The sequence below is a fragment of the Mustelus asterias genome, chromosome 21 (genome assembly GCF_964213995.1).
Source record: "Mustelus asterias chromosome 21, sMusAst1.hap1.1, whole genome shotgun sequence".
Classification (NCBI taxonomy): Eukaryota; Metazoa; Chordata; class Chondrichthyes; order Carcharhiniformes; family Triakidae; genus Mustelus; species Mustelus asterias.
In genome coordinates, this window is record NC_135821.1 from 16,189,558 (window position 1) to 16,205,507 (window position 15,950).

General features: G+C 47.9%; 1 protein-coding gene across 3 annotated transcripts in view; it reads left to right on the forward strand.

The window, feature by feature from the left end:
* micall1a (MICAL-like 1a) overlaps nucleotides 1-15,950 on the forward strand; it is a 112,524-nt gene that overhangs the window by 59,571 nt on the left and 37,003 nt on the right. For all 3 annotated transcript variants that reach the window (XR_013500401.1, XM_078237550.1, XM_078237549.1), the window contains exon 6: nucleotides 1,238-2,073. Coding sequence is in view for 2 of the 3 variants with exons in the window: in XM_078237550.1 (XP_078093676.1) it covers nucleotides 1,238-2,073 (836 nt within the window). In the remaining variant the exon portion in view is untranslated. The remainder of the gene's footprint in view (nucleotides 1-1,237; nucleotides 2,074-15,950) is intronic.

The window sequence follows — 15,950 nt, forward strand, 5'->3', positions numbered from 1 at the left end:
AGTGATTCTCACATCCCATAGAACAAATGAAAAAAAAATTACATGAAAAACCTAAACATTCCTCTTTGATTGAAAAAATAAATCGATAAGCTTGGCAATAAAAGGAACAGGTAGCATGGCGGCCCAGTGGTTAGCACTGCTACCTCACAGCGCCAGGGACCCGGGTTCGATTCTGGCCTTGGGTCACTGTCTGTGCGGAATCTGCACGTTCTCCCCAAGTCTGTGTGGGTTTCCTCCGGGTGCTCCAGTTTCCTCCCACATTCCAAAAGATGTGCGGGTTAGGTAGATTGGCCACGCTAAATTGCCCCTTAGTGTCCAAAGATGTACAGGTTAGTTTTTTTAAAAAGTTTTTTTAAAGTTTAAAGTTTATTTTTAGTGTCACAAGAAGGGCTTACATTAACACAGCAAGGAAGTTACTGTGAAAATCCCCTAGTCGTCACATTCCAGCGCCTGTTCGGGTACACTGAGGGAGAATTTAGCATGGCCAGTGCACCCTAACCAGCACGTCTTTTGGACTATGGGAGGAAACCGGAGCACCCGGAGGGAACCCACGCAGACACGGGGAGAATGTGCAGACTCTGCGCAGACAGTGACCCAAGCTGGGAATTGAATCCGGGTCCCTGGTGCTGTGAGGCAGCAGAGCTAACCACTGTGCCACCGTGTCACCCCAGATTGGCCATGCTAAATTGCCCCTTAATTTCAGGGGTATTAGTGATTTGATCTAATTTATTATTGTCACAAGTACAGCGATACAGTGAAAAGCATTGTGTTGCGTGCTATCCAAACAAATCATACCATACAGAGCTTGCAAAGAGTCACCACACTCCGGTTCCATCCTGAAACGTGGGATGTGGTCGATTGACAATGAGATCAGTGCCACATCCCCATTCTCTCTCCACTCCGCGTTGGGTAAATACGTGGAGTTACGGGGGTGTAGGGCCTGGGTAGGATTGCTGTCGGTGCAGGCTTGATGGGCAGAATGGCCTCCTTCTATACACTGTAGGGACTGCATGATTCTATTCCATGAATTTACAGCCTCTACCAGTTTGAGAGTGGCGGTTTTAAAGAGATGTTATCTTTAGTGAGTTTAGGGTTGCGGGAGGGGCTTTCTACACTTATTTGCTTTAGAAGAATGAATTATACTTTATTCCAGACGTGTTGCGTCCTTTCTTGATCGCAGGCTGGTGGGTGATTTGCCCTGCTGGTTTAATCATACTCGTTTTCTCTCCCCGCTCAGATGTAAAGAGTGTTCCAGCACTCTGCTCCCCGGAGCCTACAAACCTGGCGCACATTTGGGCACCTTTGTCTGCACTCACCATCGAGGGCGAATGGCCAGCCAACTGCAGCGTCCTCTGTCCATTCCTTCCCCGCAGTCGCACCACGGCTCTGGCTTCTTTCCTTCACTACGCCGTTCCCTGGGACCCCCAGAAAGATCGGAAGATTCTAAAGGCAGCCCATCGTTAGAGACAGAGATCAATGAAGAGGAACGTGGCAAGCAGTCAAACGCCCAAGAGGGTCTTTCCCTCTCAGTCAAGCGGCTTTCTGCAGCCTTCTCGGTTCCCGTTGGAAACAGTCACTCCACCACTGGCACGACAGCAAGACAACCGGAGCTTCCGCACAGCTCTGACTCCGAGGATACATCAAAGCCAGTTGTGGATCCTCATCCAGCAGAGGAGACACTAAGATCAGCAGGTTCCTGTGATCCCAAAGAACAGTCGGAGCGTGGGAAGGGCGAGCAGTCATTGCCAGGGTCGCAGTCTGACCTGCAGGTTTCTCCGAGCCAGCAGCAGCAAGCAGCGCGCACGGAGATGGGCATCGCCACCGAGAATACAGCAAGCGGCAACACCTCGGGCAGTCCCGCCAGGGTCACTGGCGAAAGCCCAGACACAAACCTGACTTCGGGGAACAAAGAAATCCCCGACGAGAAGCTGAAGACTCCTCCGGTTCCTGTCCCAAGGAAGACGGTCGACTCTGCGACGACGCCACGCCCAGTACCTCGAACACGAATCAGCTTTGGTGGTGGGACCAGCGAAACATCAGCGCAGAAGCCGGAGAGCGGTGTGCTGTTAAATGGTATGTGATGCCTCTCCAGTAATTGCCAGTTTTATTGGTACGGTACCTCTAATGTAAGAAAATGTCCCAATGCATGTCAGAGTGAGCAAAAGAATGGATACCAAGCTAAAGAGTAAGCTCGTCACAGACTCGCGCCAAGCCTCGGTAAGAGAAATGGATCATAAGGAAGGTTTTAAAGGAAGAGGGGGATTTGGAAGGGTTTGAGGATGGGAATTTCTGAGTTTAGGGCCTGGTTACCAAAGGCCACGACAGCCAGCAGTGCAACAAAGAGAGAAGGTGCATTAGATGCTGCACAATTCAAGGTTGGAGTTGCAGGGCTGAAAGGAATCACATGGATGGGGCATGGCCCTGGAGAGCATTGAAGACCTTAGAAATCAGGAGGATTTGAACCTGAAAGGTCTGCACTCCATTTTCCCCTTGATTGCAGCGCTTCCCTCTTAATAAGAGCTTGTTTTGGCAGATAAGGCAAAGGAGAATCCAAAGAGCTTCTACAAATACATAAAGGGCAAAAGAGTAACAAGGGAGAGAGTAGGGCTTCTTAAGGATCAACAAGGTCATCTATGTGCAGATCCACAAGAGATGGGTGAGATCCGAAATGAATATTTCTCATCAGTATTTACTGTTGAGAAAAGCATGCCTGTTAGGGAACTTGGGGGAATAAATAGTGATGTCTTGAGGAGTACGTATTACAGAGAAGGAGGCGCTGGAAGTCTTAAAGCGCATCAAGGTAGATAAATCCCCGGGACCTGATGAAGTGTATCCCAGGACATTGTGGGAGGCCTAGGAAGGAAATTGCGGGTCCTCTTGCCGAGATATTTGAATCATCGATAGTCACGGGTGAGGTGCCTGAAGATTGGAGAGTGGCAAATGTTGTGCCTTTGTTTAAAAAAGGGCTGCAGGGAAAAGCCTGGGAACTACAGGCCAGTGAGCCTCACATCTGTGGTGGGTAAGTTGTTGGAAGGTATTTTGAGAGCCAGGATCTACAGGCATTTAGAGACGCAAGGATTGATTAGGGACAGTCAGAATGGCTTTGTGAGTGGAAAATCATGTCTCACAAATTTGATTGTGTTTTTTGAAGGGGTAACCAAGATGAGGGCAGTGCAGTTGATGCTGTCTACATGGACTTTAGCAAGGCCTTTGACAAGGTACCGCATGGCAGGTTGTTGCATAAGGTTAAATCTCACGGGATCCAGGGTGAGGTATCTAAATGGATACAAAATTGGCTTCTTGACAGGAGCCAGAGGGTGGTTGTAGAGAGTTGTTTTTCAAACTGGAGGCCTGTGACCAGTGGTGCGCCTCAGGGATCAGTGCTGGGTCCACTGTTATTTGTCATTTATATTAATGATTTGGGTGAGAATATAGGAGGCATGGTTAGTAAGTTTGCAGATGACACCAAGATTGGTGGCATAGTGGACAGTGAAGAAAGTTATTTCCAATTGCAACGGGATCTTGATCAATTGGGCCAGTGGGTTGATGAATGGCAGATGGAGTTTAGTTTAGACAAGTGCGGGGTGATGCATTTTGGTAGATTGAACCAGGGCAGGACTTACTCAGTTAATGGTAGGGCGTTGGGGAGAGTTACAGAACAAAGAGATCTAGGGGTCCATGTTCATAGCCCCTTGAAAGTGGAGTCACAGGTGGACAGAGTGGTGAAGAAGGCATTCAGCATGCTTGGTTTCATCGGTCAGAACATTGAATACAGGAGTTGGAATGTCTTGTTGAAGTTGTACAAGACATTGGTGAGGCCACACTTGGAATACTGTGTGCAATTCTGGTCACCCTATTATGGAAAGGATATTATTAAACTAGAAAGAGTGCAGAAAAGATTTACTAGGATGCTACCGGGACTTGATGGATTGAGTTATAAGGAGAGGCTGGATAGACTGGGACTTTTTTCTCTGGAGCGTATAAGGCTGAGGGGTGATCTTGTAGAGTTCTATAAAATAATGAGGGGCACAGATCAGCTAGATAGTCAATATCTTTTCCCAAAGGTAGGGGAGTTTAAAACTGGAGGGCATAGGTTTAAGGTGAGAGGGGAGAGATACAAAAGTGTCCAGAGGGGCAATTTTTTCACACACAGGGTGGTGAGTGTCTGGAACAAGCTGCCAGAGGTAGTAGTAGAGGCGGGTACAATTTTGTCTTTGAAAAAGCATTTAGATAGTTACGTGGGTACGATGGGCATAGGGGGATATGGGCCAAATGCGGGCAATTGGGATTAGCTTAGGGGTTTTAAAAAAAGTTGGGACAAGTTGGGCCGAAGGGCCTGTTTCCATGCTGTAAACTTCTATGACTCTATAATAAGTCTGTGTTGACACTTAGAAGCATAAAATGGAATTAGAGAATCCCTACAGTGCAGAAAGAGGCCCATCAAGTCTGCGCTGACAATCCCAGTAAGAAGTCTCACAACACCAGGTTAAAGTCCAACAGGTTTATTCGGTAGCAAATACCATAATGGTATTTGCTACCGAATAAACCTGTTGGACTTTAACCTGGTGTTGTGAGGCTTCTTGCTGTGTTCACCCCAGTCCAACGCCGGCATCTCCACATCCTGACAATCCCACCCAGACCCTATTCCCCGTAACCCCACGTATTTACCCTGCTAATCCCTTGACACTAATAGACAATTTAGCATAGACAATCAACCTAAGCCGTTAATCTTTGGCGTGTGGGAGGAAACTGGAGCACCCGGAGTAAACCCACGCAGACACGGGGAGAACGTGCAAACTCCGCACAGACAGTGATCCAAGCCGGGAATCGATCCCGGGTCCCTGGCGCTGAGAGGCAACAGTGCTAACCACCGTGCCGCCCTTTGTTGAATTCCTCCCAAAAGTCCAGAGATAGCGCATCTACTGCACTACTTTGATCAGCCTTCTCTTTCTGTTAACTCAAGGAATTCAAACAAGTTAGTCAGACATGATTTGCCTCTGACAGATCATTCTGGCTTTCCTTGACGAAACAATGCCTTCCCAAAATAAACTTTGTTTTGTTCCTGTTAACAACTTCCCTTCACAAAATGAGGTGGAAATGTAAGTTGCAAGCAAGACACAGAGAAATTCCAAAGAGATATAAACAGGAGTGAGTGGGCAGCTAGATGTCGGATAGAGTATGTTGTGGGGAAAATAAGGTTTATTCACTTTGGTCGTTAAGAGCAGTAGAGCAGAATATCTTTTAAAAGGCATGAATCTTGGAAATGTTGGGAAGTTTGGATGTGTTTGTACAAGGAATTCAACGTTATTGTGCAAGTGCAGTTGGGAAAGCAAATGGTATATTGGCCTTTATTACAAGGGGATTAGAGTACAGTCTTGCTGTAATAGTACAGGGCATTGATGAGATAAAGTTTATTTATTCGTGTCACAACTGCAATGAAGTTACTGTGAAAATCCCCTAGTCACCACACTCCGGCACCTGTTCGGGTACACTGAGGGAGAATTTAGCACGGCCAATGCACCCTAACCAGCACGTCTTTCGGACTGTGGGAGGAAACCAGAGCACCCGGAGGAAACCCACGCAGACACGGGGAGAACGTGCAGACTCCGCACAGACGGTGACCCAAACCGGGAATCGAACCCGGGTCCCTGGTGCTGTGAGGCAGCAGTGTTAACCCACTGTGCCACTATGTCGCCCTACCCCACCACCTTCTGTTTCCATTCCCAACCAAGTTGGGGACTAGTGCAGATAGTTATCAGCTTCAGTCGTGGAGTTCCCCTATTACTTTTGACGATCTTCCTGTAAACAGTCCTTTGCTGTCTCCCGTGTATATAACATTGTAAAATCTTGTTGATCCGGGTGCATTGTTTCAGCTTAGCCTGGTATGCAACAAGGTTACATCTAAGGAAATGTTAAAAATATTGCTTGTGGATGCATTTCCTGTCGACAAACACTCCTGTTGTCACAGCTTTTATGTGCGTGTTGAACATTGACACTGTCTATGGGAGTATTTGTCATAAGAACTTCCAGTGTTTGTTGATGCACCAACATTAAAAGATTTGCGATCTATGTTGAATGTTGTGGGGAAAACCAGGACATCCAAAAGCTATTTACAGCCAATTCAGTACTCTTGAAGGTTGGTCACTATTGTAGTGTAGGAAGCCAATGTGTACACAGCAAGATCCCACAATTAGCAATGTGATAACCAGATAATCTGCCTTTTTGTTGAACGAGAAATATTGGCCAATCACTGGGCGGCACAGTGATTAGCACTGCTGTCTCACAGCGCCAGGGACCTGGACTCAATTCCAGCCTCGGGTCACTGTCCGTGTGGAGTTTGCATGTTCTCCCCGTGTCTGCGAGGGTTTCCTCCCGGTGCTCCGGTTTCCCCTCTCAGTCCAAAGATGTGCGGGTTAGGTGGATTGGCCATGCTAAATTGCCCCTTAGTGTCAAGGGGACTAGCGAGGGTGAATGCATGGGGTGATGGGATGGGGCCTGGGTGGTCGGTGCAGACTCGAAGGGGCGAATGGCCTCCTTCTGCTCTGTAGGATTCTACGATTATATGATCATTCTTCTGTTCTCCAAATAGGTCCATGGGATATTTTATGCCTACCTGCGAGGACAGATAGGGTTTAGGTTGGACAGCTCATTCAAAGGACAGCACCTCTGACAGCGCAGCACTCACGCACGTACTGCGCTGTGAGCATAAGCCTGGGTTTTGTGCTCAGGGTCACTGGAGTCAGGATCCTCCTACTCAGAAGCAAGGGAGATGATACCAAGCCATGGTTGGAGTAAAGGCTGATAGGGATGAAGGAAATCTGAATCCCATTGTCCTTGGGTATCCCCTCCTCCCCAGGGTTGTGTGACTCTGCCTGCCCACTGCTGTCAGGTCCCAGTAACCTCCAAATCCTGCAGGTTATGATCCATCCCAAAGCTTGCACAGTGCAGCAGAACAATGGCACAGTGGTTAGCACTGCTGCCTCGCAGTGCCTGCGTTCAATTCTGGCCACTGTCTGTGTGGAGTCTGCACATTCTCCCCGTGTCTGCGTGGGTTTCCTCCCACAGTCCAAAGATGTGCAGGTTAGGTGGATTGGATATGCTAAATTGCCCCTTAGTGTCCCAGGATTAGGTTAGGTGGATTAGCTGTGGGAAATGTGTGGGGATACGGGGAGAAGGCCGGGGTAAGATATTCTGTCAGAGAGTCGGTGCAGACTCAATGGGCCAAATGGCGTCTTCTGCACTGTAGAGATTCTATGATTCTAATCTCATGACTGTCACCCCCTCCACCTACCAAACCCAGACTGCCTCCTCTATACTCGCTGGTTGTTAGACTGCATTCCCAATGCAAACACAAGAAACTACAAAAGATCGTGAATGTAGCCCAATCCATCACGCAAACCAGCCTCCCATCCATTGACTCTGTCTACACTTCCCGCTGCCTCGGCAAAGCAGCCAGCATAATTAAGGACCCTACGCACCCCAGACATTCTCTCTCCCACATTCTTCTGTCGGGAAAAAGATACAAAAGTCTGAGGTCACGTACCAACCGACTCAAGAACAGCCTCTTCCCTGCTGCTGTCAGACTTTTACAAAGAACAATACAGCACAGGAACAGGCTCTTTGGCCCTCCAAGCCTGCGCCGCTCATGTGCCCAACTAGACCATTCGTTTGTATCCCTCTATTCCCAGTCTGTTCATGTGGCTATCTAGATAAATCTTAAATGATCCCAGCGTGTCTGCCTCAATCACCTTGCTTGGCAGTGCATTCCAGGCCCCCACCACCCTCTGTGTAAAATATGTCCTCCTGACATCTGTGTTGAACCTTGCCCCCCTCACCTTGAACCTGTGACCCCTTGTGTTCGTCAACTCCAACCTGGGAAAAAGCTTCCCACTGTTCACCCTATCTATGCCCTTCATAATTTTATACACCTCTATTAGGTCGCCCCTCATCCTCCATCTTTCCAGGGAGAACAACCCCAGTTTACCCAATCTCTCCTCATAGCTAAGACCCTCCATACCAGGCAACATCCTGGTAAACCTTCTCTGTACTCTCTCCAAAGCCTCCACGTCCTTCTGGTAGTGTGGCGACCAGAACTGGACGCAGTATTCCAAATGTGGCCTAACCATCGTTCTATCCAGCTGCAACATCATATGCCAACTTTTATATTCTATGCCCCGTCCAATAAAGGCAAGCATGCCATATGCCTTCTTCACCACCCTCTCCACCTGTGCTGCCACCTTTAAGGATCTGTGGACTTGTACACCCAGGTCCCTCTGTGTGTCTATACTCCTGATGGTTCTGCCATTTATTGTATAGCTTCCCCCTTACATTAGATCTAGCGAAATGCATCACTTCGCATTTATCTGGATTAAATTCCATCTGCCATTTCTCTGCCCAATGTTCCAGCCTATCTATATCCTGCTGTATTCTCTGACAATGTTCATCACTATCCGCAACTCCAGCAATCTTCGTGTCGTCCGCAAACTTACTGATCACACCAGTTACATCTTCCTCCAAATCATTTATATATATAAAGATACAAAAGTCTGAGGTCACGTGCCAACTGACTCAAGAACAGCTTCTTCCCTGCTGCTGTCAGACTTTTGAATGGACCTACCTCGCATTAAGTTGATCTTTCTCTACACCCTAGCTATGACTGTAACACTACATTCTGCACTCTCTCCTTTCCTTCTCTATGAATGGTATGCTTTGTCTGTATAGTGCACAAGAAACAACACTTTTCACTGTATTGTCACGTGACAATAATAAATCAAATCAAATCAATGCTTCTGATTTCCAGCACGTTCCCAGATTATGAACCATCCTACTCCGATAATCCCAGATCGGTGAACCCCAGTTCCTCAGACTTTTGTTCTCGGACCACTCTACTATAGTGCTGTCAGTACCAAGTGATTCGTGGTGATTATCCCAGAGTCCGGGATGCGCCTTCCCTCCACCCACCCCCCCCCACTCCCTCTCTCACATGACTGCCGGAACCCAGGCTGGATCGGGAAACCTCTCTGAGGCACCTTATTATAAAACGTCTGACTCAGCATCAGATGTTCCAACTTAAATTAAACAAGAACCATGTGGGGCGTGACTGTTGAATGAGTCACTCCCTGAAGAATTGGAGCTGCTCTTTATAGAATCATAGAAACCCTACAGTGCAGAAGGAGGCCATTCGGCCCATCGAGTCTGCACCGACCACAATCCCACCCAGGCCCTACCCCCACATATTTACCCGCTAATCGCACTAACCTACGCATCTCGGGCAATTTTTAACCTGGCCAATCAACCTAACCCGCACATCTTTGGACTGCTGTTATAAGTTGTGATGTCCCATGCTTTGCTGAATTCTGAAGCAAACACCAGGCAAATTTGGCTGCTATGGGCTGAGCTAGTGCTCTACTGCTGCACATTGTGAGCACAAAGTGATGGTGACTGTGAGCAGAATGTCCGTCCTCTCTCTCTATTCCAGGACAGCGCCTTCTCACTTCCCTGTTTTAAATAGCTCTGAGTAACATTGTGAAACACACTCCCAGCTATGACAGGCCATTACCTCGAAAATAACTCGCAAAGTACTTTTGACACTTTTCCTCTTACAGCTGGTTAATTGAGTCAGCGAGAGAATGATACAAGAAGTGAGATGTTATGCCTATCAAGAATGACTGGAGATGGGGGGGGAATCTGTTCTCCACAAATAAAGCCCAAGAGATGGCCCAGTGGAGGCCTTTAAAATTTAAAAAGGAATCATGGGGTAGACACAAGCTTCCATTAAATAGGGAGACCAAAACTTAAGGGCCTGGTGTAGATTCCTAGATGACTACAGCGCAGAAGGAGGCCATTCAGCCCTTCGTGTCCAGGCCAGTCAACAAAGATCTGACCACGCTAACCCTATTTTGCAGAGCTTGGCCCATAGCCCTGGAGGTTACAGCAGCGAATATCTAAATAGAATCATAGAAACCCTACAGTGCAGAAAGAGGCCATTCGGCCCATCGAGTCTGCACCGACCACAATCCCACCCAGGCCCTACCCCCATATCCCTACATATTTACCCGCTAATCCCTTTAATCTAGGCAACTCAGGTAACTAAGGGGCAATTTTTAGAATGGCTAATCAACCTAACCCGCACATCTTTGGACTGTGGGAGGAAACCGGAGCACCCGGAGGAAACCCACGCAGACACGAGGAGAATGTGCAAACTCCACACAGACAGTGACCCAAGCCGGGAATCGAACCCAGGTCCCTGGAGCTGTGAAGCAGCAGTGCTAACCACCGTGCTACCGTGCCGCCCGTTTTCAATACTTCTGAAATGTTACCAGATTTGCTGACTCAGCCAGCAAGGGCGGCCCAGTGGTTAGCACTGCTGCCTCACAGCGCCAGGGACCCGGGTTCAATTCCTGGCTTGGGTCAATGTCTGTGCGGAGTCTGCACATTCTCCCCATGTCTGCGTGGGTTTCCTCCGGGTGCTCCAGTTTCCTCCCACAGTCTGAAAGACGTGCGGGTTAGGGTGCATTGGCCGTGCTAAATTCTCCCTCAGTGTTACCCGAACAGGCGCCAGAGTGTGGTGACTAGGGGAATTTCACAGTAACTTCATTGCAGTGTTAATGTAAGCTTACTTGTGACTAATAAATAAATAAACTTGAAACTTAAATCCCTTCAGGAGTGAGTTCCAGACTTCCACCATCCTCTGAGTGGAAAACGTCTGCCTAAGGTCAGGCCGTCTCCTCATCTCCCTGCGTCTCGCAGTCTTGCCCTTTCATCTCTGAAATGTACTCAGGAGCGCCTCCTCTTGACAGTTTTAATAAGGAATATAACTAGGGCAGTGAATAAGTGAGCTGGTTTCCGACTGCCTTCCTTACATGAAGCACAGGTCTGCTTCGAGAGAACCCCTCCCACTGATAAGCAGCCATTGTCACCATCCAAGATTCGCCAGTTCCACTGCTGCCCAAGGCTCATGAACCTGAGCATGGGAACTATTTATTCATTATTAGTCTCACAAGTAGGCTTACATTAACACTGCAATAAAGTTACTGTGAAAATCCCCTAGTCGCCACACTCCGGCGCCTGTTCGGGTACACTGAGGGAGAATTTAGCACGGCCAATGCACCCTAACCAACACGTCTTTCAGACTGTGGGAGGAAACCGGAGCACCCGGAGGAAACCCACCCAGACACGGGAAGAGCATGCAGACTCTGCACAGACAGTGACCCAAGCCCGGAATCGAACCCAGGTCCCTGGCGCTGTGAGGCAGCAGTGCTAACCACTGTGCCACCCAGGGATAGTCACTAATCCATCCAATGAAGAATTCAGGAGAAAGCTCTCTCCCGGGAGAGCGGAGCTCAGCACAGCTGAGGGAAATCGCACAGATGCGCGAATGGAAGATAAGCACCCGAGGGAGAAAGAATACTCGACCTCAATGCAGGTTGTAAACTCGTAGAATCCCTGCAGTGCAGATGGAGGCCATTCAGCCCATTGAGTCTGCACCACCTTCAATCCCACCCTATTCCCATAACCCCACATATTTACCCTGCTAATCCCTTGACACTAAGGTCAATGCACCTTGTGTATACTTTCTCTGAATTGCCAATTGTATTTCAGATCATTTGGGTTTTGGATAACCTTACATTACAATTGTCCGAGCCTAGACTGACTGCAGTATAAAGTAAATAAATAGGCGAGAATAGTCAGATGTATCACTCAATAGATACAGGTATCTGAAAAAGTTTAATAAGTTTAAAAAGTATCTGAAAAAGTTTTAAAAGTATCTGAAAAACACTGACAATCAAACTTCCCAGCGAAAGGTTGATGATGTTTTTAAAAAATGCAGTTTTTGGAGGTGTCCAAATTTTAGATTTACGGATAAAGGATTGTTTAGAAGAAACTCGCCACCACTTGGGCCACTTGGTTCTTGACTTTCTTCCTTGTATCTCCTCTGCCTTCGCTGAGTGCTGAGCTTTCCTCTTTGCCAGACGCGGATTTGCTTGGTGTGATCATTCTCGTCGAACCAGTCTTGGTTTTTCCTGGCCTCGTAGCTGATGGTTTCTTCACAGCTTGAGATGATGGCTGTCTTAGAGGGTCTTCAAGACCACAACATTCATGCCGACACCAAGATCCTCGCGTGCAAGGCAGGCGCCCTCCCAACTCTTTGTTACGGCTTAGGAACTTGGACTACGTACAGACGCCACCTCAAGGCACTGGAGGGGTACCATCGACGCTGTCTGAGTCAGATTCTCCGCATCAGCTGGGGGACAGGTGTACTAACATCAACGTCCTTGAAGGAGCCAAGAACGCCAGCATCCAGGCCATGGTCATCCGAAATCAACTCCGCTGGGCTGGCCATGTGCTGAGGATGTCAGAGCCCCGAAAGCCAAAGCAAATCATCTTCGCCCTGCTGAAGGAAGGCTCCCGAACAAGAGGAGGACAATGAAAACACTTCAAAGACACCCTGAAGCCTTACCTCAAGAAATGGAGAATAGACGTCAGCGCCTGGGAGACCCTTACTCAGAAAAACTACCTGGAGGAACCTCCTGGTTGAAGAGACACAATTCTTCGAGGACACCCAACGGCAAGAGGAGACCCAGAAAAGGAGCCTGAGAAAGGAACGCCAGCGATCTGGGGCCCCAGGACCAAACCCATCTCTCGGAAACAGAGTACGGTTCAAGATGTGTCTCTGGGATTGGACTCATCAGCCACACAGGGACCCACAGAACCCATGAGCAGAGTTCCTTCAGTGAGTGATCATGCTCATTAGCGAGCGATCGATGAAGAAATGAAATCATCATAGAAATCATCATAGAAACCCTACAGTACAGAAAGAGGCCATTCGGCCCATCGAGTCTGCACCGACCACAATCCCACCCAGGCCCTACACCCATATCCCGACAGATTTATCCACTAATCCCTCTAACCTACACATCTCAGGACACTAAGGGCAATTTTTTTTTTTAGCGTGGCCAATCAACCTAACCCGCACATCTTTGGACTGTGGGAGGAAACCGGAGCACCCGGAGGAAACCCACGCAGACACGAGGAGAATGTGCAAACTCCACACAGACAGTGACCCAAGCCGGGAATCGAACCCAGGTCTCTGGAGCTGTGAAGCAGCAGTGCTAACCACTGTGCTACCGTGCCGCCCCGTGGATCTCCCTCCGCCGCCGACGCACAGTGGCAGCAGTGTGTCCAATCTATAAGATGCACTGCAGGAACTCACCAAGCTTCCTTAGGCAACACCTTCCAAACCCAGGACCACTACCATCTGGAAGGACAAGGGCAGCAAATAACTGGGAACACCACCACCTGGAAGTTCCCCTACGAGCCACTCACCATCATGACTTGGAAATATCTCACCATTGGATCAAAATCCTGGAATTCTCTCTCTAACAGCACGGTGGGTGTACCTGCACCTGAGGGACCACAGCTGTTCCAGAAGGCAGCTCGCCACCACCTTCTGAAGGGCAATTAGAGGTGGGCAATAAACACTGGCCTAGCCAGCAACGCCCACATCCCGTAAATGAATTTTTAGAAATACTTTGTCGAAGGATATATTGAGAGTGGGGTGTGAGGAGTGTGTGCGGAACATAAATACCAATGTGGATTGCTGAACTGAATGAACTGTTCCCAACTGCGATATAATTCCTGGGTTTAAAGAACAGGCACAGGGGAGGTTTACTAGATTGATTCCAGGAATCAGTGGTTAGAGTTTTGAAGAAAGGTGTAAGAATGTTTAACTTTTTTTCACTGAAACAGCAGGGGAAGGAGAGTTCTGATAGAGGTTTTTGAAATATAAAAAAGAGTGAATAGTGAAAGGTAGTTCGCAGTAATTGGCAATTTGATAACCTGCAGAGACCAATGTTTGTTAGTCAGGGCAGGATTTCACAGCCTTGTTCTGGCGAGACCGGAAATTCCCGCCGAGGTCACTGGAGATTTCCGTTGTCGCACCCTCGCCCGCTCCGATTCCGTAGAGTTCCGACCTCAATGTATGAAGGGGAAAGTTAGAAGGAATGCTTTCAAATAGATGGCAATCCTCAGGTTAAATCACCACCAGTCAACTCTCCTTCAAAGGGGAAAGTGGCCTATGGTCATCTAAAACTATGGTGACTTTACCTTAGCTTATTAGAATTGGGAATACTTTACAAGGCATTATTGATTTGATTTATTGTCACATGTACTGGGATGCAGCGAAAGTATTGTTTCTTGCGCTATACGGGTAAAACATACTGTTTATCGAGGGGAGAAGGAAACGTGAAGGTGCAGAATTTAGTGTTGGAGCTACAGGAGAAAGATCAGCTTAATATATGGCAGGTCCATTCAAAAGTCTGATGACAGCAGGGAAGAAGCAGTTCTTGAGTCTGTTGGTACGTGTTTTCAGACTTTTATATCTTTTTCCCGATGGGAGAAGGTGGAAGACAGAGTGTCCAGGGTGCGTGGGGTCCTTAATTATAGAACATAGAACAGTACAGCACAGAACAGGCCCTTCAGCCCGCGATGTTGTGCCGAGCTTTGTCTGAAACCCAGATCAAGCTATTTCCTCCCTATCATCCGGAAGTGCTCCATGTGCCTATCCAATAGCTGCTTAAATGTTCCTAAAGTTTCTGACTCCACTATCCCTGCAGGCAGTCCATCCCACACCCCAACCACTCTCTGAGTAAAAAACCTACCTCTGATATCCTTCCTATATCTCCCACCATGAACCCTATAGTTATGCCCCCTAGTTACCGCTCCATTCACCCGAGGAAATAGTCTTTGAACGTTCACTCTATCTATCCCCTTCATCATCTTATAAACCTCTATCAAGTCTCCTTTCAACTTCCTCCGCTCCAAAGAGAAAAGCCCAAGTTCCCTCAGCCTTTCCTCATAAGACCTACCCTTCAAACCAGGCAGCATCCTGGTAAATCTCCTTTGCACTCTTTCCAGTGTCTCCACATCCTTGTGGTCAGTGCAGACTCGATGGGCCGAATGGCCTGTTTCTGCATTGTAGGGTTTCTATGATTTCTATTATTTCATATTTCCATGATCCTTCTTATAGTGAGGTGACCAGAACTGCATGCAATATTCCAAATGTGGTCTCACCAAGGTCCTATACAGTTGCAGCATAACCCCACGGCTCTTAAACTCAAACCCCCTATTAATGAACGCCAACACACAATAGGCCTTCTTCACGGCTCTATCCACTTGAGTGGCAACCTTCAGTTGGGGGAGAGGTAATTATGATGCGATTAGGCAGGAATTAGGAAGCATAGGATGGGAACAGAAATTGTCAGGGAAAGGCACTAATGATAAGTGGAACTTTTTCAGGGAACAAATACTGCGTGTCCTTGATAGGTATGTCCCTGTCAGGCAGGGAGGAAATGGCCGAGTGAGGGAACCATGGTTCACAAAGGAGGTTGAATGTCTTGTCAAGAAGAAGAAGGTTGAGAAAACAAGGTTCAGTTGGCTCGATGGAGGGTTATGCTGGCTGCTTTCCCGAAGCAGAGGGAAGTGTAGACGGAGTCAATGGATAGGAGGCTGGTTTTGCGTGATGGACTGGGCTTCATTCACAACCCTTTGTTGAGGCAATGACTAGGACATTTAGAATGGAATTGGGTAAGGATTTTAAAAAGGGAGAACACAAAATCTTGGATCTTCAGGTAAGCGTTCTCCAAGGCGGCCTTCACGACACACGACAGCGCAGAGTCGCTGAGCAGAAACTGATAGCCAAGTTCCGCACACATGAGGACGGCCTAAACCGGGATGTTGGATTTATGTCACATTATCAGTAACCCCCACAGCTTGCCCCCTGGACTTGCAGAATCTCACTAGCTGTTCTGTCTGGAGACAATACACATCTCTTTAACCTGTGTTTAATGCTCCCTCCACCCACATTGTCTGTACCTTTAAGACCTGGCTGGCTGTAGGGATTCACATTCTAATCAGTATTCTGTAACTTGATGTTGTGTCTCTGTGCACTG